The sequence below is a fragment of the Ochotona princeps genome, chromosome X (genome assembly GCF_030435755.1).
Source record: "Ochotona princeps isolate mOchPri1 chromosome X, mOchPri1.hap1, whole genome shotgun sequence".
Taxonomy (NCBI): domain Eukaryota; kingdom Metazoa; phylum Chordata; class Mammalia; order Lagomorpha; family Ochotonidae; genus Ochotona; species Ochotona princeps.
Window position 1 is genome coordinate 103,436,249 of NC_080865.1, and position 22,382 is coordinate 103,458,630.

The 22,382-nt window shown below is 46.3% G+C and overlaps 1 protein-coding gene across 1 annotated transcript in view; it reads right to left on the minus strand.

The window, feature by feature from the left end:
- Nucleotides 1-5,622: 5,622 nt before the first annotated feature.
- IDS (iduronate 2-sulfatase) overlaps nucleotides 5,623-22,382 on the minus strand; it is a 30,117-nt gene continuing 13,357 nt past the window's right edge. Inside the window, exons 7-9 of the mRNA XM_058658280.1 lie at nucleotides 20,849-20,975; nucleotides 16,449-16,622; nucleotides 5,623-6,522 (exon numbers count right to left, since the gene is read on the minus strand). Of these exons, the coding sequence (XP_058514263.1) occupies nucleotides 6,050-6,522; nucleotides 16,449-16,622; nucleotides 20,849-20,975 (774 nt within the window). The 3' untranslated portion in view covers nucleotides 5,623-6,049. The remainder of the gene's footprint in view (nucleotides 6,523-16,448; nucleotides 16,623-20,848; nucleotides 20,976-22,382) is intronic.

The following is a 22,382-nucleotide window of genomic DNA, read 5'->3' on the forward strand; positions in this document are numbered from 1 at the left end:
GGAAAGCAGAACAGGCTGCACAATTCTCCTGCCCGAGCTTTGCAACATGTTCCTGGGTCTGTGGATGCACTGTGGTAGATTTTGTCCACCCATAGAACTTGAAAAGATTTTCTCAACCCTGCAGCAATGAAACCAATACCTTCTCAGAACTATCAAGTCCACTCAAGTAACACCCTCAGATCACTGTTCCCCAAATCAGTGTCTGTAAGGCATCATCAAATGACCAGCTCCATCCCTGAGTGCTGATGTAGTCTGACAGCAAGGAGCTGCCCCCTTCTCCTCCCCTGTGGACACAGCGAAAAAAACAAAGAAAAAAAAACCTAGAACCTGTGTCCCACCCACCTTACATCCCTCCATACCTGGTCCTCCTCACCCTAATCAGAGGCCCTCATGGGCATGCTTCCCTCTCAACTATGTTAATAAATAAAGGGAAAAGTAAATAAATAAAACTAAAGGAGGAAAGCTATACCGTGTTATCATTATGTTTTATATGCTCTTTTATTTTAAAGAAGCACCAAGCAGTCCCAAAACAGCAGCGAACACTTCACCCATAATGTTAGTAAGATTCATGCATAGAATAACTCAGGCTGCACCTAACACAGATACAACCGTATGGTTTTTGATGGTGTGGAAGAGATGAATTCATAAAACCCGCTAAGTAAATAATGAGTTTTGAATATAAATCATTGAAAGCACACTGGAAAGTGACAGTAAATTAGACAGGAGTTTTGTAAATGCCAGATTCAGTCTTGCTCCAAACCCTTTTGCCCACATATAAATTAGATCTCTGGCTGTAACAGGGAATGAAGCAAAAGCAGTTAGCTTACCTCTTCTCTGTCCACATCCTCCCCATGCATGCTATATGTGCAGACTATGAATATGCTCCTTGATGTCAAGCCTTTGTTCTTCACTGTCAGTAGGGCTCCTCCTGTGTGGGCCCTGCTACATTGCTCTGTGCTTAGAAGTGAAAGCTCACACCCTACACCTGCTTTGGAGCCAGAGCTAACCTCAACCACAGTTGTCCTCCACCCAGGCTCTTCTCCTGTCAAAGGTTAAGATGTCAGCTAGAATCAATCAAACAAGGACATTATTTGGTGATTGATACCATGGGTGACAGGGATCATGGGCAGAACATGGAGTAACCACCAGGCAACAGGGATCTCACAAATCCTGAGGATGGATTCCCCATCACATCATACACTCAGGCAAGCAGTGGCATCTGCCCCATCATGTGAGCAAAGCACAGGCACAATGGCAAGAACTCCCAGTAGTCTAGGGAAAGGCAAGACCCAAGTGCAGTGAGGGATCTTACAACGGCAACAAAATGCCCTAAGGCACCTACTTGTTGACAGCCCACTCTGCTTCAAGTCCTCCTGGGCAGGAAAGAGAAACCACCTGGGAGAATCAAGGGGACGTGGAGTGTAACAGGGCATGAAGGGGCTTGGCTAACAGCAGGTGCAACAATGGGCTATGCCCAATGCTAAAGGAGACCACAAGCAGAAACCAAAGGGATAGCCTGAATACTTTAATCCCATATCGCAGGCCAGAATTCAAGAGACTCCTCTGAAGAGCTATAACCTGTAGAGTGTCCTTGGGTTAAGAAAAGGGGCTAAGCCCACATTGGGAATTTATGCTCAAAACCTTTCACAGTGACACATGGGGCAGGTTGGGAACCTGATAGACAACAGTAAGACTGGGCTGAGAGGGTGAAGAGCCAGTTCCTTGTCACTGACCAGAGAAATCTTTCCCCCTGTAGTGAGGATAAGGCTGCTCTAGATTACACATCCCAACATTTTAAAGCAATTCACCCAGGCTACATGTGTACCCAAAAGAATTAAGAGCAGGGACTAGGACAAACATATATATACCCATGTTGATATAGTACCATTACTTTCAAGGGCTCAAAAGCCAAGTGTCTATCAGAGGATGCCTGAATTGATAAAATACTGTACCATACAAATAATGGAATACTATTCAGCCTGAAAGGGAAAGAAATTTGACACAAGCTATAACATGGATAAACTCTGAGGATCTTATGCTCAGTGCAACAACGCAGTCACACATGGGACAAATACTTCCACTTAAATGAGGCACCTCAAGTAGTGAAATTCCAATCGAGAAGGCAGAAAGCTGGATGCCAGGGGACAGCAGGAAGAGGAGATGCAATTAGTGTTCCATGAAAGTTCCAATTCTGCATGATGAAAAAAAGAGTTTTGTGAATGTCTGGTGCTGACACCACCAGGCACTGTGAATGTCCTTAATGCTGCTGAACCTCCCAAACATGGCTAGTTTTACATGTGTCTTACTACTATTTAAAATATATAGGAAAACATCACAATTTCAGTGCAAAAAATTTAAAGGCCAGTGCATCATTAAAACTGTTCATAAAGAACTGTTGATGACATAAAAAAACAGTGCTGATATTACATTAGATCAAAAAAGCAAGATAGAGATCAAATGTGGTAAATTTCAGCTACATAAAGGTAAAAATGTATCCATTTATGTGAATGTGTATGGACAGGACATGAAAATATATCTATGTCAACTGTGATCATATTCTGAAAGGTGGACTTCTCATCCTTACCATTTTTTATCTTTTTCCAGGTTCCATACAATATATACTATATATGTGTGTGTGTGTTTATATGTATGTGTGTGTATATATTACAATGCGATGGAGAGTGAAAGTATAAAAACCAACCACAAAACATACAAAGCAAAATGAATATTTATTGAATCTCCAGATCATAGGGTCTCCATGTATAACAGGAAAATATTAAGGAAAAATTAGTTTGTTTACTTTTAAAAGTAAAATCCATAAACAACATTTAAAGGCAAGTTCATACAATTGGAAATGTGACTGTCCAAAACCCATGCAGAAAGAACAACAATCAAGGTCACTAGAAAAGAATTCGAAGTTAAAATAAGCTATTGTTTTCACCTATCACTATGGGGCTGCTTGTTCTTATCCGTGTGCTTAGTACTATCTTAAGGTTGCAACAGAGTGAGGAAAGCAGCAAAACAAAGATCTTTTTGATAAACTTGGCACTGAAGGACTATCCTAAGCGCATAAGTTTGAATACATAAAAATGTTTTATTCACAAAGCTGACATCACATCATTGTTTGTATTACTGTTAATTCAGGAATAAGCTACATTTCCAACAACTGAAAGGTTACCTAAATTGTGACAAAACTACATGGCTTACCAGCATATAAAGTATCTTTGCAAAGCTCTGAAATCACCATACGTAATACTGCCAAAAATGCATAACTTCCATACACAGTAAGATCACAATGTGAGAAATTCATACCACCCGAAAGGACAAGATATTAGTGACTATCTCCGGATACAAGCTTCATGTATTTCGTTGCTTTTTTATTACACTTCTGTTTTCCAGTTCATCAGTTTTATAATGGGAAAAAATACTGTTTTCGAGTAAAGTAAAAACAAGATTCTTTAGTAACATACATTTCATCCCATAATGCAGACTAGGGTCACAAAAGCCTCAGCCTCTTCAGGGGGGAGTACAGATGTCGTTTATCAAGATGACTATGAGTGGATGGGGCAGAAGGGGTAGGTAAAATCTAGAAGTAGTCAGGGAGGCACGGATAGGCCAGGGAAAGTTAGGGACCAGCAGGCGAGCTGGTCAGCCAAGGAAAGGGGCATTGTGGAGCCAGGGAAGACTCTGACTGCTCAGCGGAGGTCTGTGTAGACCCTTAGTAGGCACTGACGGTGTTTATAAAGGGAAGGATCAAAGAGGACTTCAGGAAGACACATGGATTCCTTTAGGAGCAGGGGTGGAACAAGGAGGGGCGGGTTAACTACTCAGGGAAGAGGGAAGCAGGACTGAGGTGATGGTGATGGAATGCAGGGGAAGAGACTGACTGCCACAGTGACCTCCATACTCAAAATCACCACCTCTGGCGAAGTTTTTGCGGGCAAACGCAGGATAGAAAATCAGCTCACAGGAGGAGCTTAGCAAGAGTCAGTGGATTCAGCTCACATCTAGAGACAATGCAGGGCAGCTCTCTGCTCAGTACAGTCTGCTGTGATAGAAATGTTCTAGATCTGTGGTTACTGAGCACTTGGAATATGATGAATATGAAGTGCCAGAGAATCTTCTTTTTAAATTTTACATCCTATAATTTAAATTTAAATAGCTACATGTTCTTAGCAGCTACCAAGTAGACAAAACAGACCTAGGGCAGGGCCTCTCAGTGTGGATATTGGAGCAGCAGCGTCACCTTGCAGCCTGAAGCAGGTCACACCCCACACGCTAAATGAGAACCTCTGTGTACGAATCCCAGCATACTGGGGTCCAACCAGCCCTTCAGGTGCTTCTGATGTGCCCTTCTGTTTGTGAACTGTTGAACTACGGTTATATAAAAAGTTTGGGATCACAGCCCTGGCTTCAATTAAACTACATAAAAGAACCCTTGCTGAAAGGAAATAGAGATTTCTCCAAACAAACTTACTGCAGATTCATTACTAAGACATACCTTGTTCAGGGGGAGTAAGGAAAGGTTATATGAAGTGACAAATTTGTGTTTCTGCCATAAAAGAGAAGGACTATCACTCATTTTGATATCTGGAAACCTAAAAGTGGTTACTCATCCTAATGTTGGACACATGAAAAATGAAAAACAGCTCTAAATTGGGTTCAGTACAGAAACACAAAAACAACCGTAACTTGTAAGATGACTTAGAGTATTCCATTCAAGTTGAAATGCAGCCCTTGCTTCTAGAACGAGGAATCTATAAAGGAAAGTCAAGAAAAACTAAAACCTAAGGAGACCTAAGTATCCTGGAGCTCTACACTCCTGCAGAGAAGATGAGAGTGAAGTGCTTCCTGTAGAGGCAGATGTATAAAAGTAGCCCGTGGAGACCGAGACCAGGATGGAGTTTTGGTCACAGAAGGGAATAAGAACTCACAGCTGGAAGACATGCGTCACAGACTCACTGCTAAGCTGGCAGCTGCCATAGCTTCCTTGCTTACTCTCTTCTGACACACAGCCCCAGCTTATGACTGACTTCATCAAGAGCAGAACTTGGAGGTTTCTGATACTAAAACTGTGCTTCAAAAATAAAACAAGAAGAAAGAGTGCATACTGTAACCAACCAGAGGCAGCAAACAAATGGATGTAACATGAAAATCTGTGTGAAAGCTTATCATTCTAACTAGAAGGGAGTATAAAGAAAGCTAAATACACTGAAAATGAGTGAGAAAGATAATCCAGATCGTATTGTCAAAACCACAGTGGAGAGAATAAGAGGATACAAAATGTGAAAAAAAAGTTAAGGGAAACTGTCCACAAATGCCAAGGTTTCCAGAAGAAACAGACAGATTCAACAGCATGAGAAATGAAAAATCTTCACTCAAGCACAAACTGACCAGTAACCTCTGAGATCATGGCAATATACACAACTAGCCTAGGCTAATAAGTAAGAAATATCTATCATAAACTTCGACTGATTTTAATATAATGCCTTGTGTTTTTTCTGGTGACAATTTAAATGCTTCAGAAACAATCCTATCTGTCATATCTTGTTTCACCTTAACCTTGGTTCTTCAGGTAGCTGTTGGCTTTTCTGAAAGTGACTGAAAATTGATCAGCTTTGACATATTCCTCCCTTTTAAGATACAGGCTAATCTTATTACTACACCCTGCCTTTCTGGTTACTTTCCCATTAAGGAATATATGACTACATTCTATGGTATTGAAATGTTAATTATACTAATTAAAAGTCTTCACAATCCTCAAAATGATTTAGAACTTTGTTAAGACATGTTTTATTTAATAAGTTGGGTAAGCTATAACTGGTTTAAGAGGAAAAACAGGCTCATCCCAGCCCCCAGCCAATTACCAATTAACTTAAATAAATAAAAATTTGGATAGAAACTACATTTTTAGGCCAAGCTGTTGGTGTATGCTTTGATTGCGTGCACCACCCACGCTGCTTGCAACGTGACAGGTAGTCACAGTCCAACCAGCACTCTACTCGCCCCACCTGGAGAGGGCATGCTTTACCGCTGCGCTTGACAAAACTCAAGGCGTGAAAGGCAGGGCAAATTCTTCACTGTGGGAGTAATTATACATGTTGTGATCCTGCAGTGGGTCCGAATCCACGAAATACAGCTCCCCTGCGTGGATGTCAGAAAAGTTAGCCAGAAATTCATCAGGACTAAAGCTAACCCACACAGTGTATCTATAGTCTATGGTACGTATGGAGTATCCCATGATCTTTATATCTTTCAAACTTGGCTTGTCAGAATTCCATTGAGGGAAGTCTGCAGGCCGAGGGTACTGGCTATAGGCAACTGACTCACGGGGATTAGCAGGGAGGTACGGACCCTCTTCCAACTGATGAGATCGAAAATGCTTTAGAAGGTTCTTGCCTTCCCTGCACAGCCCAACATGAAATGAAGGAATGGGGCAGCGAGGTGGAACTTGGAGTCCTGCCAGTCCAGCGAGTGTAGGGAAGAGCGACAAGAGTTCCACAAGGTCCGTGGTTTGCCTGCCTAAAACAGGAAGTGACATAACAAAATCCATTAACATCACAGAAGCTTGTCACAAGCAAGCAGGATGGAGAAAGGAACCTGTTGGGGCTCCAACATGTTTTCTTTCATTTATAACATTTATTTTTAGCCAAAGAAGTTTAGGATTACCTCCATCTGAGCACCTAACCATCAAATGATTACTTAGCCAGTCATATAGTGGCACGGAAAATTAAGGTGCCTTCAACTTCTTGGCACTTTGAGGAATCACTTGAATTTTCCGCCAGGTAGTATAATAATTGAATAGGCCACATCATCAATTAACACTGGCACCACCAGGTAAAAAGCCTATACAACAACAGGATATTTTGAATCTTGCAACATGATACCACAGAGCTCTTCTTCCCTGATGTGTATATTTGTGGATGTTGGTCATCTTTTTTCATTTTAATTTTTATTTGAAAGGCAGAGGAACAGAGACACAGACATAAACAGAACATGCGGTGGCTTATTGTCCAGATGCCCCAGCAACTAGGCTTTGCTCAGGCAGGAGCCAGGGACCAGAAAGTCAATGCAAGTCTCGCACACGGTGCTGGGGTCCCGGACATGAGCCATCAACACCGCTTCCCAGAGCATGCAGAAACAGGAAGCAAGGCTGCAAATGGAGCTTGGATTCAAACCCAGGCATTCTGATACGGGATGTGAAGTTCCAGAAGGCTTTTTTTTTTTTTTTAATTTAATTACGTTGCATTATGTGACAGTTTCATAGGCTCTGGGATTCCCCCAATTCCTCCCCGTGCCCTCCCCCCATGGTGGATTCCTCCACCTTGTTGTAGTATTAAAGTTCAAATTCAGTCAAGATTCTTTCTTTGCAAACATATACCAAGCATAGAGACCAGCATCTTATTGTCCAGATAAATTCAACACTTTCTTGGGGAGACCATCTCTGGTCTGAAGGTAGAGCTGGCAGACTATCCAAAGGCTTCTTAACTGTTGTACCCAATACCCACTCCAACCTTTTGTTTGTGGTAAAACACACATAGCATAGAGTTGACCATCTTAACCCTTTCTAGTCCAATAACATTAAATGCTTTCATAGTGTCATGCATCCATCACCATTACGCATCTCCCAAGTGCTTTTTATATTATTCAACTGAAATTTTATCCGCATTGAACAAAAATTCCTTATTCTCTCTCCCCCCAACAATGAGCAACCACCATTCTCTGCTTCTATCTATGAAGTTGACTATTCCAATCCCTCATCTGAGATCATTCAGTACTTCCCCCTCTGTAATTGGCTTATTTCATTTGGCACAATATCCCCAGGGTTCAGCCAGCATCAGCATGCATCAGAATATCTCCCCCCCTTTTTTGTTCATTATTATTATTTTTTAAGATAATGATTACATGGTTGATCAGGGTGGGAAGGATCAAAGTTTAGGGAAAATTGGGTGAATTCATTGCTTCCAAATTTGCTATTTCTTCTTGCTGTTCCTGGAGGAAGGGGAGAAACAAAGGGGAAAACCACTCACAACTTTCCAGTCCCGGTACCCGGGGATGAGGAGCCACCACCTCATATCAACCCAGAGTCTCCATGTGGACATACTCCAAGGGTTCTGTCCAAGTGGTTTGGATAGTTCTGGAATGCTGCCAATTGCACCGATCCGAGGATGTCACCCTCCCAATGTCCACTGGCTCTATTCACCGAAATTATTTGCTGTCATTGTTTGTTTGGGGTTGTTGTCCAGTTAGTTCTGTTCTGCTACAGCACCAAATGTGCTGCCTTAATCTCCTTTTACAATGGCCTGTGTCCACTGCTCCACCTTTTTCATTAAGTAAGGCATGTTCTTGCAGGCGAGTCCAAAAAGCTGCGCCAGGTGTCCCAAGCATCGCTGGATCCCCCACCCCTGGGGCTCACGAATCTGGCACCCACCTAGCATGTGGGCCCTGGGACCCAGGCCAGGAAACCCAAGTGCCACCAGATTCCCCACCTCGGGGTTCACGGAACCAACACCCACCTAGTATGCAGGCCCCAGGCTCTGGCCAAGTGAACCCACACCCTACCAGCTCCCCTGTCCCCGGGGCTCAGGAATGCATCCCACACCACACGTGGTCCCCATACCTGAGCCAACCTACCCAAGCCGTCAGATCCCCTGTCCCTGGGATTCACGTACCTGGCCCCACTTGGCCCAGGTTGGCATGACTTGCCTCGCCTGAGCTTCCGCAGTTTTATTGTGCAGCCTAGCCTAACCTAGTCTGCCCCACCCCTGTTCCAGCTCCTGTTGATGGTGCTGCAGTGTTTCTCAGCCCTAATCGCTGTTCTGGTCCTAATGTGAACTGCCTGGTGTTGCCAATTCCTGCTGTCCCCTGCCCTGGTTCTCAGATCTGCCAGTGGGTGTTATGTGCTGGCCCAGACTGGTCTGTCCCCAGACCTGACCCACATGTATGCCGGCGGGCACTGTAACCTGGCATGGTCTGGGCTGCTCCTTGCCTTGCTTCTTGCGCTCTCCTGTAGGGACTGTGTCCCAATGAGGGAGTTTCCCAAGCTCCTCCATCGAGTCTCCTCCCAGTGGCAGCTCTCATACACACCAGTGGGTCATTGGTCCAGGCTGACTTTGTCCACCTCCTGTCCCGGTAAGAACAGTGGCCTTGCTCAGCCGGCCACACCCATTCTGGTTCTTGTTGTTGGGTATTGAAGCCCAGCGCTACCTGGTCCACACCCAGACACGGCATTCACATAGTTCAGCAGGAGTCAAGTCCTAGCCTGGCCTGTTCTACACCCAAACTGGCCCTCACGAGTACCAGGGGGCTGGAGTTAAGCCCAGTCACTCCACCGTGCCAGCGCACAGCCATGCCGGTGTAGTCCATAGCCATGTCCAGCCATGCCCGCTGCTCTCAATCCTACTCTCGCTCTCCAGTGGGAACTCCAACCCAGCTGGGGTGCCCCGTTAGCTCCCCGCAAGGCCTGACCCCATCCTCAGTTCTAGCAGGAGTCAGCAGACTGCAGTTCCACAGGGGTGAGCCCACATTGCCCCCCAGATTCTGCTGTTAGACCCACTTCTCTCACTCTTGTTCTCCGCTCTGTACATACACATGCCGTGGACTTATCAACGGAAGTCCCTCAGCTGTAATTACTAACATAGGCATAAAAACCACAGGTCATCTCCCACTGCCACCTGTGTGATTCCATCACCCCTGTAAATCAGAATGCTCTAACCATGAGGGTGTGCCCCTGGGCAGCCCGAGTAGCTTTGCCCTGCACCTTTGGTGCCAGGGCTACACAGCTACAGGTACTCCTATAGGCCAAAAAAACCTGACCTCCAGGATGGGGTGGTCCCGAAGGCCCGCCGAGTCTCCCTTCCCCAACAGAGCCAGTGTGCTCGGCTGTTCGTACCTACACCAAGCTCGAAGAGCCTCCAAGCTGGGGGTCTTGAAGGCCCACTGTGTGAGCCCCTCCCCCAGGGCAGCATGCAGCCCAGCTACAGCCACCCCTGTGGGCCAAAAAACCTGGCCTCCAGGATGGGGTGGTCCCGAAGTCCCGCCGAGCCTCCCTCTCCCAAGGAAGCCAACGTATGGGTTGTTCGTACCTGCGTCAAGCTTTCTTTCCCTTTAACTCTGAATATTATTCCTCTGTATGAATAGGGCACATTTTGTTTAGCCCTCCTCTGGCAATGGACACCTTGGGTTGCTTCCACCTTCTGGTTACCGTGAAGAGTTGGTAACAAAGTTTTGTATAAATACTTGTCCTAGGTTCTGTGGGATATGCTCCTAGAAGTGCATATGGTAATTCTGTTGAACTTTCTGAGGAATCACCAAACTGTTCTTATTACAACCTTACCAGCTTACAGTCCTGTAATCAGTGCACAAGCATTCCAACTTCTCCACGTCCTAACACTTGCTATCTTTTTTAAATGGCTATCCTAACTGATATAAAGTGGCATATGATCATCATTGATATATCTTTATTATCTAAAGCCTTTGCTTTATAATAAATCCTGTTAAAACTGATCTTGGTTTTGCCCTGTTAAGCTAGCCTTTCTGATCTTTAAGATTTTTGCTTTTACGATGCCAAATTTCATTTTTTTTAATATATTTAAGTTGTATGTAACAAAACAAAGTTTAAAGATAAACTTTTAAATTTTATTTTTCTGGGGCCCAGTGCAGTAACCTAGCAGCAAAAGTCCTCGCCTTGCATGTGGCAGGATCCCATATGGGCACCGGTTCTAATCCCGGCAGCCCCCCTTCCCATCCAGCTCCCTGCTTGTGGCCTGGGAAAGCAGTCGAGGACGGCCCAAAGCCTTGGGACCCTGCACCTGTGGGGGAGACCCAGAAGAAGCTCGGCTGCTTGGAGAGTGGAATCAACAGATGGAAGATCTTCCTCTTTGTATACCTGACTTTCCAATAAAAAATAAAATAAATCTTTAAAATATAATAATAATAAAAACCACAGAAAAACAATTTTATTTTCTGGCTTACACTCCTTAGCATTACTATGAATATCACTGGCTGACACCACTGAGATACAATGAATACAGAGTACACTCAAAAAAAGGTCTATTCTGAATCTAATCATGAATACACAAGGAGATAAACTCAGACTGTGGGTACTATACAGGACAACTGGCCTGAACACCTGTCTAAAGATTAGGGGAATTACAGGGGGCTGAGTCACATAAGGCCTTGTCAATTATCACAGGGTTTTCACTGAGCTGAGCTGGGAGTATAGGAGACTCAGGAATGACGGTAATATAACCTGTCTGGGGTTTTAACACCATCACTTGGAAAAACCTAGAGTTAAGGGCACAAAGAGACCCTTTATCAAGTTGTAACATCAATTTGGAAGACTTGTTAGCAGCCTGGTCCAAGGTGGTAGCAGTGGAGGTAGTTAAGAAATGCTAGGGATGGGTCAATGCTAGGGATGGTAGCCTAGTGGTTGAGGTCCTCGCCTTGCACACCAGGGATCTCATATGGGCACTGCTTCTTCTCCAAGCAGCCTCACTTCCCATCCAGCTCCCTGCTTGTGATCTGGGAAATCTGTGAAGAACCGCCCAAAGCCCTGGGATCCTGCACCCGCGTGGGAGACCTGAAAGAAGCTCCTGGCTCCTGGCTTCGGATCGGCTCAGCTCTGGCCCAATTGGGAGTGAAACAGTAGATGGAAGATCTTCCTCTCTGTCTCTTCTCTTCTCTGTATATCTGACTTTCCAATAAAAATAAATAAATCTTTTTAAAAAATCCTAGGGAGATATTCTGAATGCAGAATGACAGGCTTTCCAGTAGAAGCACACTGTATACGGAATATAAGATACAGACAGGGCCCCAGTGGTAGGCAGCTTGCCAAGTTGCTGTGTACCTACGCAAGTGTTCATTACTGGAAAAAAAGCATCCAGTAGCTGGTGGGCGTGCTGGACCCAGTTAATGACAAACGTGTTAATTATACCAGTATGCCAACATAGTTGCCTATTCTATTCTTTTTTTTTTTAAGGTAAGTGGGGAAGGCAGAGAACTCCAGGCCACGCCACTCCACCCCAGCCCACCAGTGGAATGGGGAGGGGTTGCAGATTGTCCAGGAAAGGGGAGTACATACTGGAGTAGAATCAGCTGAGGGCATCTTTGACAGGGGAGGAATGACTTCCGGAGTGGCTTCCACAGACCAGGCCACTGCACTGACATGGCAAGGGAACTGAGAGGGAGTAGGAGAAAACCGGAGGACATGTCTGAGGGAGGCCAAGAAACCGCCAACACGGGAGATCTGAGTTGGGCTAAGTAAGGTAGCTTCTACCACAGCCCACCAGTGCATGAAAAAGCTAGAACTGGAGGGCAATCCTAATTGAGCTAGGTCTCAGTACCTGTCCATGAGTGTTAGAGCAGGAGGTGGGCCACATCAGGTTGGGCCACAACACCCACCAGAATGCGAGAGAACCACATGGGGGCAGATTCTGTAGAGAACTTGTAGGCTCACCTCTGTGGGTTTGCAGCACTCACAGGTTTACAGAGAAAAAGCTGGGAGTGGTGATAAGCCAAGCCAAGCTGGGCCACACAAATCCCCAGAAGGCTGGGTTTGGCCAGGCTACAGCACCAATCAACATGCATGTGGGCTAGGTCTGTGGGCAGGCCAGACTGGGCTAGGCTCCAGCTCCTGCTGGCACTCACGAGAGTCAGAGTGGGTGTGGGGCAGGCCGGCTAAGTCACAGCACCCACTGGGTCACATAAGAGCCAGGTATGCGGGTGACCTAGATGGGCTAGACTGTAGTATCCATCAACGAAAGACTGAATGGTTAGGGGCCAGTTGGGTTTTGCTGCAGTACACAGCAACGAGTGCCAGCACTGGCAGCCAGCCATGTCAGTCTGGAAAAGAGCACCCACTGTTAAACACAAGATACATTACTGAGAGTGGGCTGGTACATGAACGTGGGGAACTCCCTTGCTAGGAACAGTTCACACTAGTGAGCTTAAGAGCTGGGGCTGGGGAGGGAAGCGTGGCAGGCAAGCTAAATCAGACTGGGCTGCAGTAACCATTGACATAGTGTGAGCCAGTTTTAGGGGTTGGCCAGGCACAATCAATGCACAGCACACACTGGCACAAGTGAGGGCTACGAGAGGATACAGGCCAGGCTGGGTAAAAGCGCAACACCGCCAGTGCACATGAGGGCTGGGGATGGGCCAGGCTAACCTAGGCTACTAAACTCTGAGGTGAGAGCTGGACTGGGGGCAGCCAGACTAAGTTCGTTGTAGCATCTGATGACAAATGCCAACACTGGGGGCAGGTAATCCCAGACAGGGCTGTACCACCCGCTGGCACATGCAAGACCCAAGACTGGGAGAAGCTGTGGTAGGGGAAGTTCAGAGACTCCGTTGCTGGGCTGCTGCTTCCACTGGTGAGCATGAGAGCTGGGACTGGGGACAGGTCAGGCTGGGCTAGGCTGTGCACTCACTGACACACATGAAAGCCAGAATGGGTGTGGGCCAGCCAGGCTAGGCCACAGCACCAGATGACAAGTGCCATGACTGGATGTGACTCATGTTAGACTAAACCAAAGTGCCCCCTCGCAGGTGCAAGAGGCAGGCCTGGGAACATGCCTGGCAGGGAAAGTGTGGGCACTCCGCTGCTAAGCTGTACCTACCACTCGTGAGCATAAGCACCAGGGCTGCAGGCAGGCCAGGCGGGATAAGACAGAGGTACCTGTCAGCATATGTGAAAGCCAGGTCTGGAGATGGGGTGGGCTGAGCTAAGCTGTAGCACCCATGGGTGTGCATGAGAGCTGGATGGGATGTTGGCTGGGCCAGGCTAAGCTGCAGTAGAGGCTGGCATGTGCTAAGCTGGGGCTGGAGCAGGTCTGGTGGAGGTCATTAGGGGTCACCCCAACCGGGCTGTAACACCTGCTGGTATGCATGAAGACTGGGTCTGCAGTAGGTTGGCTAGGCTGGGCTGCCGCACTTGTCGGTTCATGTGAGATATGGGGCTGGGGAGGCACTGACCAGGCAACAGCACTCACTACCATGCTGTTGGCTAGTGCAGGTGACAGACCACACCTCACCCTGCACTGGCTGGCACGTCACTTACAAGTGTCAAGTCTGAAGTCACCCCAGGCTAGGTCTCTTGGGGCACAACTCCTCCACTACACCACTGGACTCAGACTCCAGCCACTGAGAAAATCACAGGATGTGTGCTCCAACCTTGGAGTGCATGTACTAGCACTGGGCCTCCTCAGTTGCTAATGCCTATGCAGTGGACAGCATGTCCAGATGCACATGGGGGACATGACGGCCAGCTCATCTAGACCAGCAGGGCACATCGACTGCCACGCCACAGGATGGAAAGCAGAACAGGCTGCACAATTCTCCTGCCCGAGCTTTGCAACATGTTCCTGGGTCTGTGGATGCACTGTGGTAGATTTTGTCCACCCATAGAACTTGAAAAGATTTTCTCAACCCTGCAGCAATGAAACCAATACCTTCTCAGAACTATCAAGTCCACTCAAGTAACACCCTCAGATCACTGTTCCCCAAATCAGTGTCTGTAAGGCATCATCAAATGACCAGCTCCATCCCTGAGTGCTGATGTAGTCTGACAGCAAGGAGCTGCCCCCTTCTCCTCCCCTGTGGACACAGCGAAAAAACAAAGAAAAAAAAACCTAGAACCTGTGTCCCACCCACCTTACATCCCTCCATACCTGGTCCTCCTCACCCTAATCAGAGGCCCTCATGGGCATGCTTCCCTCTCAACTATGTAAACTATATTAGAAAGAAAGAATTAATTAATTTAAAAGAAAGGGGATAAGGTACGATTCCATGATTTTTGTCATGAGCAATTACTACCATTTCCCCAGAAGGAGATGTGTGTGTAAAAGGAGACTGAAGGTGAAATAGAAGTTTATATTCAGGCACTCCAGACTGGGCAAATTGGCAGGTGGTTTTACATGCAAGTCTGATGTTCCAGGAAAACACATAAGCTAAGTATAAAATTAGGATTAAAATGGATGACAGTGTAGTTACATGAATTTTTAACTTGTTTTCTCTCTCCACAGAAATTTTTAAAAGGATCATAACCTGTCAGCATATTTCTTCCAGCAAAGGGTTAAAAAGCTTGCTGTGATGGGGCCAGCACAATAGCTCAACTGGCTAATCCTCTCCCTGCAAGACCTGACACCCAATATTGGCTGCTCCACTTGTGATCCAGCTCTGTATATATAGCCTGGAAAAGCAGTGGAGCATGGCCAACGTCTTGAGATCCTACACTCATGTGAGAGACCAGAGGAAGCTCTTGCTTCCTGGCCTCAGATCGGTTCAGCCTAGGCCACTGCAGCCATTTTGGGAGTAAACCAGCACACGGAAGACCTTTTTCTCTGTTTCTCCTGTTCTCTGTAAATCCGCCTTCCCAATGAAAATAATAAACCTTCTTTAAAAATCTTGTCATATCAAGCATTTAAAAAATATCAAAAATCCAAGTATATCAAAAATAAAATTGGGCATCATAAAGCAGACTCCTCCAAAAAGGCGACAGTCCAGAATCAATATAAATTTAAACAGGAATCATTATAAAATACAGGATTTCAATGCTACAGATGGATTAAATTCAGAAGCTCAGAAAAAGGGCAGCCTGTTTAGCAGATTTCGAGGTAGAGGAAATAATTGAAGAAAAAGAGCAAAGTACATCCAATATATACATGGCTTGCCTCTGAAATGCAGTAAGGAGATAGGACGCAACTCCCAAGAATGTGCACAGATGGTCCCTCATGGGCGTGAGGCATACCTGACCCAGGGTATTTTCCCAAAGTGGAGCATTATGGAAGCAGGGACCAGGATAACCACAAATCTAACAGTACCTTCGTGAGGAATCGTCAAAGCCTGAGGATTTCAACCTAAAGAGGAGGGATTGGTAGAGGTGGAAGTCATTTTTGCAAATTTTCAGAGCTTTGAAAGACTGGCACATCAGGTCAAAATAAACTTGCCCTTCATCATTAGGAAGGACAGAAGAGATTTACAGATCGAGTGGGTCAGTAGATGAGTGGCTGCCAGTCCATGAAGCTGCCAACATGGAAAATGTTTCATTTGACATGTGCAAAGGGCTGAATCGCTGCCAAAGTGTGCCGCTTAAGGATTTAGCTCGGCTGGTAGGGAGGCAGGCCTTCCTCCAGCTCCCGCTCACACTGCTCTCAGCTGTATGACAGCTTTCTCCACACAAGAGAGAACACCTGTTTCCTTTGTCCCTGCCCAATCCGGAAATCCTCCTGGGCAGCAACCAGATGTGTCAGCTCTAGTTACGCCACTGCTCCCACACCCACAACACGGGAGGTATTCAGCAAATGTGTGCTGACTAAACAATGTCAAGAAGGAACACAGGGCAGGAAGGGCCATGGAAGCTGACAGTCTAGGGTTTGGCAAGATATGTCATAAAAGAAATGAAAGGTGCAATTACTATTAGGCAATATCACTTTTAACATATTTTATACCTGGAATCATCGGTTCTGAGACGGACTCCAAAGGGTCAAGGTACGGGAAAAGCTTCTCGCCTGCTGTTGGAAGTGAAGCCGTCCTCCCGGGGACATAGAACATCAGGGGCACGCGGGTGGTGACATCAAAGTTGCTGTATTTGGCCCATTCTCCATGTTCACCTAGAGCCCAACCTGGTTTAAAGAAAAAAGCAAGACAGAAAATGAATAACCCTATCTATCACAGCCTGTGAATTTTAGCTACGTTGTTTCCTGCTGTAAACCCCAAAGGCAGGAGGTGGCACTGGGTGCAGCCGGTGAAGCTGTTGCTTGGGATACTCACATCCCATAGGAGGGTATCACTCCGAGCTTCAAAATCATTCATATGCCCTCAATATTAAAATTTTTATAAAGCAAAAATTACATTTCCAAATGAAATTATCAATTACTTTTTATTTTTAAGAGGCAACTAGTATATATCCCCACATGGGGCTGTGCAGGACGGATGCGCATGTGAAGACAAGGTCATCTTTACCTTCTGCCCAGGTTTCTCTTGACTAATTTCCCAGCAGCTCGGGCTTTCCCTTTCACTGACACATGAAGGGGCTATGGCAAACCTGCTTAAATTCAAAACTGATCAGGATACCTTTCTCAATTTTTAAGACATTCTAAGGGTAGAGGAGGGTTGAGGCGCCATGGCCTAGTGGCTAGTCTTTGCCTTGCACGCGCCGGGATCCCACATGGGCACTGGTTCTAATCCCAGCAGCCCCACTTCTCATCCAGCTCCCTGCTTGTGGCCTGGGAAAGCAGGGATTAGAACCAGTTCCCTATGGGATCCCGGTGTGTTCAAGGCGAGGACTTTAGCCACTAGACCACGCCGCCAGGCCCAAAAAACAAATCTTTAAAGGTAACAGAAAACAAGAGTTTTGATTCTAGATCCTTAAGCCTGATTAGAAACCCTTCACACTTGCAAAATACAGTTTGCAGATTTCAAGCTGGAAATTCTCAATTTTTCAAAGTTTGAGCACCCTTTTCTTTTTAAAGATTTATTTTATTTTTATTGGAAAGTCAGATATACAGAGAGGAGGAGAGACAGAGAGGAAGATCTTCCGTCCAATGATTCATTCCCCAAGTGAGCACAACAGCCGATGCTTTGCCGATCTGAAGCAAGGATCCAGGAACTTCTTCCAGGTCTCCCACGTGGGTGAAGAGTCCCAAGGCTTTGGGCCGTCCTCGACTGCCCTCCCCGGCCACAAGCAGGGAGCCAGATAGGAAGTGGAGCTGCTGGGATTAGAACCGGCGCCCATATGGGAATCCCGGCACGTTCAGGGTGAGGACTTTAGCTGCTAGGCCATGCTGTCGGGCTCTTGAGCACCCTTTTTAACACAAAAAGTGCATGACAGAAATTGTTCATTGCAAATTTAGTATTACAAAGATAGCTAATCACAAACTGCCATGCGTGGGTTTGACACACTGCACTGTATTCATCATAGCCTCCAGCTACTAACATTTGGGAGAGGATCAGGCAAAGCATAGCTTGTATCTCACACAGCCCATTCATAGATGGTGCCTGAGCTGCAAATGGAGTCCCAGCCTCCAACGAATCCGTTTTCTCCAGAACAGGACTGGTTCTGAGTCGACTCCGCTCTTCTAACAAGACCCCGACTTGAAAGGAACCTCTTGACAACCAATAGTTAAGGTAGACACCATGCCTGCAGTGGACAGTCCACGCTGTTGGCAGTCCCTTCTCGCTCTGTCGGTTCTGGGGATTTTCAGAATCTGGAGGTGCTCAGTAATACAGCACATCTCTCAAGTCCATCAGCCCCATGAGCTTGCTGAGGTGCCGTCCCTCACCCCGACCCCGCCCCATATCCCGTCTGGTCCAGGAAGAAGAGCTCAATCTGCCTGAGCAGGGCTGCAGAAGGGGATCAGCTTGGAGATGATGCTGCCCCTGTCTTGCAGAAGCTCTAAGGTTGAAGGTCAAGAAGCTTGAGAGAAATAAAGTGAGGGACTCTGGTAGTGCCACCTCTATACTCCAGTCCCAGAAGTCTGACAGGAAGCCTCGTGCAGGTCTGGAGGCTACTCAGCCAGGCTCTCCGTGACACCACCAAACATGGAAACCTTGAGCTTATGGGCCTCTGCTGGCCACCACGTGGCACCCAGTGCCAGGTATAGATATCCTCCAGCCCCAGCTAAGAGCCTTCCTATAGAAAATCGTTAAACAGAAAGCTGTGATCTACCTAACTACAAAAATGCATTCACGAGTCATGTGTTGCCTTTCGTCCAGGTTGCTTTAGTCAGGAGCAAACATGCAAGAAAAGTCTTGCTAAAGAGAGCAAGTGCCTGGGAGACGCCCAAGGACTGAGGAACAAGAGCCTGAGGACCCTGCCAGCCAGCCAGAAGGCTTCCGGCTGCTACCCAGAGTCCAAGCCCACAGCAGCCCAGGCAGTCCAAGGAAACAGGAGCTAAAGACAAGGCGGCCACAAGCACCCGAAGCACTATTGCACAGGCCCATGCCCAGCCCTGCAGGCCCTGAGCAGGGGCAGAGGAAGCAGATTTTACCAGCTCCTAGGTAGGTGTGATGGAGGGCACTTCAGGAGGGCATTTGAGGCTGGCTATCTATAACCAACTGTAGCTGATTCAGAGTAAAGGGCAGGCCCAGGCAGAGGAGCAAACTGGGCACTGAGGAGAAGGGTCAGAAGTGGAGGGCAGATCACCGGGGATATGTGAAAACTGCTGGCACCTCCAGAACTTTCCAAGGTAGGCCTGTGAAAAATGACTTGAAGGACAGTACAGATGACACATTAAATCAGGGTGGGGGACCTAACATACATACAGCATGGTCAATCAGATACAGATATGCCGCATGTTGTATCAATGCCCATGTATATGTGACGGGACTTCAAAAAAGTGGTAAAAAAATAAAATTAAAACATAAGTTTTACGTGGAAGATATGAGAGCATGTATTTTCCATGAACCTTTTAAGGACCCTTCTTATGTGCACAGTCACTGGCTGGCAGATGGAGCCTCAATCCATCAACGTTAGTTACCCCTGGACAGGTGGGATAAAACGGCAAGACTGTCTGGGCCTGTATTATATACCTCCGTTCCTTCTCTTTTTGTCATGAGCATATGTTATGATTCACCTTTGTCCTGTTTCATATTTGATGATATAAAAGAATTTTTTTCCTCTAGCTGTGACAATAGCAATACGGTTATATTTCAAAAGAAGCGATATGCTTTAGGGATAGTGGTTGGAAAATAGAACCAACTGGGATTTACTTGAAAACTGGGCTGGGGATTGGGGACATGGGTGAGGATGAGATAAACACCTTTATTACTAATGGGCAACTGGGGGAACTCCTGCTTTATGCTCTACTTTTAGGCATGGTGAAATTTTTTTCAAAATTAAAAAAAAATTTAAGGGTAATTCCATTTTGGGCCTGGAACAGTAGCCTAGTGGCTAAAATCCTCACCTTGCATGCACAGGGATCTCATATGGGTGCTTGTTTCTATTCTGGGGTCCCAGTTTCCCATCCAGCTCCCTGCCTGTGGCCTGGGAAAGCAGTTGAGGACGGCCCAAAGCCTTGGGACCACATGTCCATATGGGAGACCCAGAAGAGGCTCCTGACTTCAGATCAGCTCAGCTCTGGCCATTGCAGCCACCTGGAGTGTGGACCAGCAGACGGAAGACCCTTCTCTGTCTTTCCTTCTCTCTGTAAATCTGCCTTTCCAGTGAAAATAAATAAATGTTTTTTTAAAAAAATAATAAAAAAGATAATTCCATTTGGGAGAAAGCTGAAAACAGCCTTAGATGAAAGAGAAAAACAACAATTGAGACCCCCAGGCTGTTGGCAGGGAGGACAGTATGAGTGATGGGGCGGAGCCAAATCTGAAGCGCTTGCTGGGCTCTTCCACGATTATCCTGGACACTTCCTCCCAAAACCAAGTTTTCCAATATTTGGGAAACAGGGGTTAAAATAACTCTTTCATACAAATAGTGGGTTCCTGCTGAGTTCACCAAAAGAAAACAAAGATTGCCATAGACCCTGAACTTGAGATAAGGTTCCAGGACAAATTGGTTGGGCAGAAAGGAGAGGAAGGAAGGAAGGGAGGGAGGGCGGGCGGGCAGGTAGGAGGGGCAGAGGCAGTGTCGATGAAACTACATCTAATCTATTCTCTTTGTATTACTATCACATTAACACGAGGATTGATGAGACTTGTGCTGTAGTGACGATCTGTTGTGACCCCGAGAATCTAATGCATTAGTAGATTTCTTAAACAAAAATATTATCCCAACTTGAAGTTCCACTGACAAAAAGAAAACGCCCATGTCCACAGCAATTTTAAACGGTATATTAGCAAGAAAGTGGCGACTTCCTCAAAGACTCCCCTCACCAAGTCATTTGCTAATGCTTACCATGATCCGAAGTAAACACAATGATGGTGCTGCTAGCCAGCTGCAGAGCATCCAAGGCACTAAGGAGGCGGCCAATCTGCGCATCCACATATGAAACAGAGGCGAAGTAGCTCTGGCGAATCCTCCGCTGCAAACGAAAAACATGCCATGAGTCATGAGAGCAACTACAAGGGAATTAGCACAGCATACACAGACATAATGCCCGCTGAGCAGCACCGGCTCAGCCCTGCACATGCTAACCCTTGATGACATTCACACCCAAACGTAACACTGCTTCCCTAAGATCCACAGCCCTTCCCGTCCAGTCACGGAGCAATCTGCACGTTTAAGGTAAGATCTGTTTCTAAGTGCATCTACCTTCACAGGAGGGCACAGACTACATGAGACACATGTGGCCCTAACTGTCCCTTCCTGTTGCCTCAGTCCCTCCACAAGTGCTCTGAGGAACAGCATGAGAAAGATCAAATGGATCTATATTAATTTCCTGTGGCTTCATAACGAAGTACCACGAAGTGAGCATCTTCAAACATTAGAGAGTTGCTGCTCTTGCCTGATTCTGGGGACTCTGAAGTCTGCAAACAAAGCTCCAGGAGACAATTTGTGTGTCTTTGCAGCTTCTAGTGTTGGCTGCAATTCTCGGTGTTCTCCCACGTGCACTTTACCATTCTAATAGCCGCCTCCATCCTCACATGGAGTTTCTATCATCTCTCTCCCCCCTTCTAGGACACAGTCACACTTGACTAGGGCTCACTTCATCAATAAAACCTCACCTTAATTTCATCTATAATAATCCTATTTCCACATTACAGTCTGAGGTTCTAGGGCTCAGGACCTCAATACATCTTTTTGGAAAACACAATGGAACCCATAATAATGGGCCTGAGTGAGCGCTTGTAACCATTTTCTAACTCGGCACAAAGTAGCAATTGCTTCTCTTCATAGCTAGTCCTAAAAGAGCTGTAAGACTTGGCTGGCATGAGTCATCTCCTACCTTGCTAACAAACATCAAGGAAAAGAAGAATCCCACCCGTCTAAGGGGAGATAAGCAAGGAACCATTACTTGGATAAGCCCCACTTTCTGCCACCAGCAGAGTACCTGCCCACCAGGTTCTCACTGCTGCCAGGGTGAGGAGAATCACAAGACTCAGCTATATCTCCACGTAGTGAACAGAACAGATTTGCATCTAACTTTCTAGAAAGATGATGCTGAACCCTGGCACGCTTTATACTTATTGCTCGATAAGTCTTTAGTCTCTAGCTCTGGGAAATCTGGTTCTCCCGGGGACCAAAGCTACCTGCCAGGATATGCCAGGGTACTCCCTCCTTCCTAGGCTAGCCTCCAAAAATAAGGCAACAAGCAGATATGGTCTGAATCCTTAAGAGCCACCTGGCCAGTGAATACACAACCAAGGAGATAAGAAACACACACATTACTGGTGGGATATAGCAATGACCCAGAAGAATAGGCCCTCCAGTCTGCCTGGGGGAATCAAAGGTGGCTTCAGTGGAGTTGGCCTTTGAGAACAGTCACTCA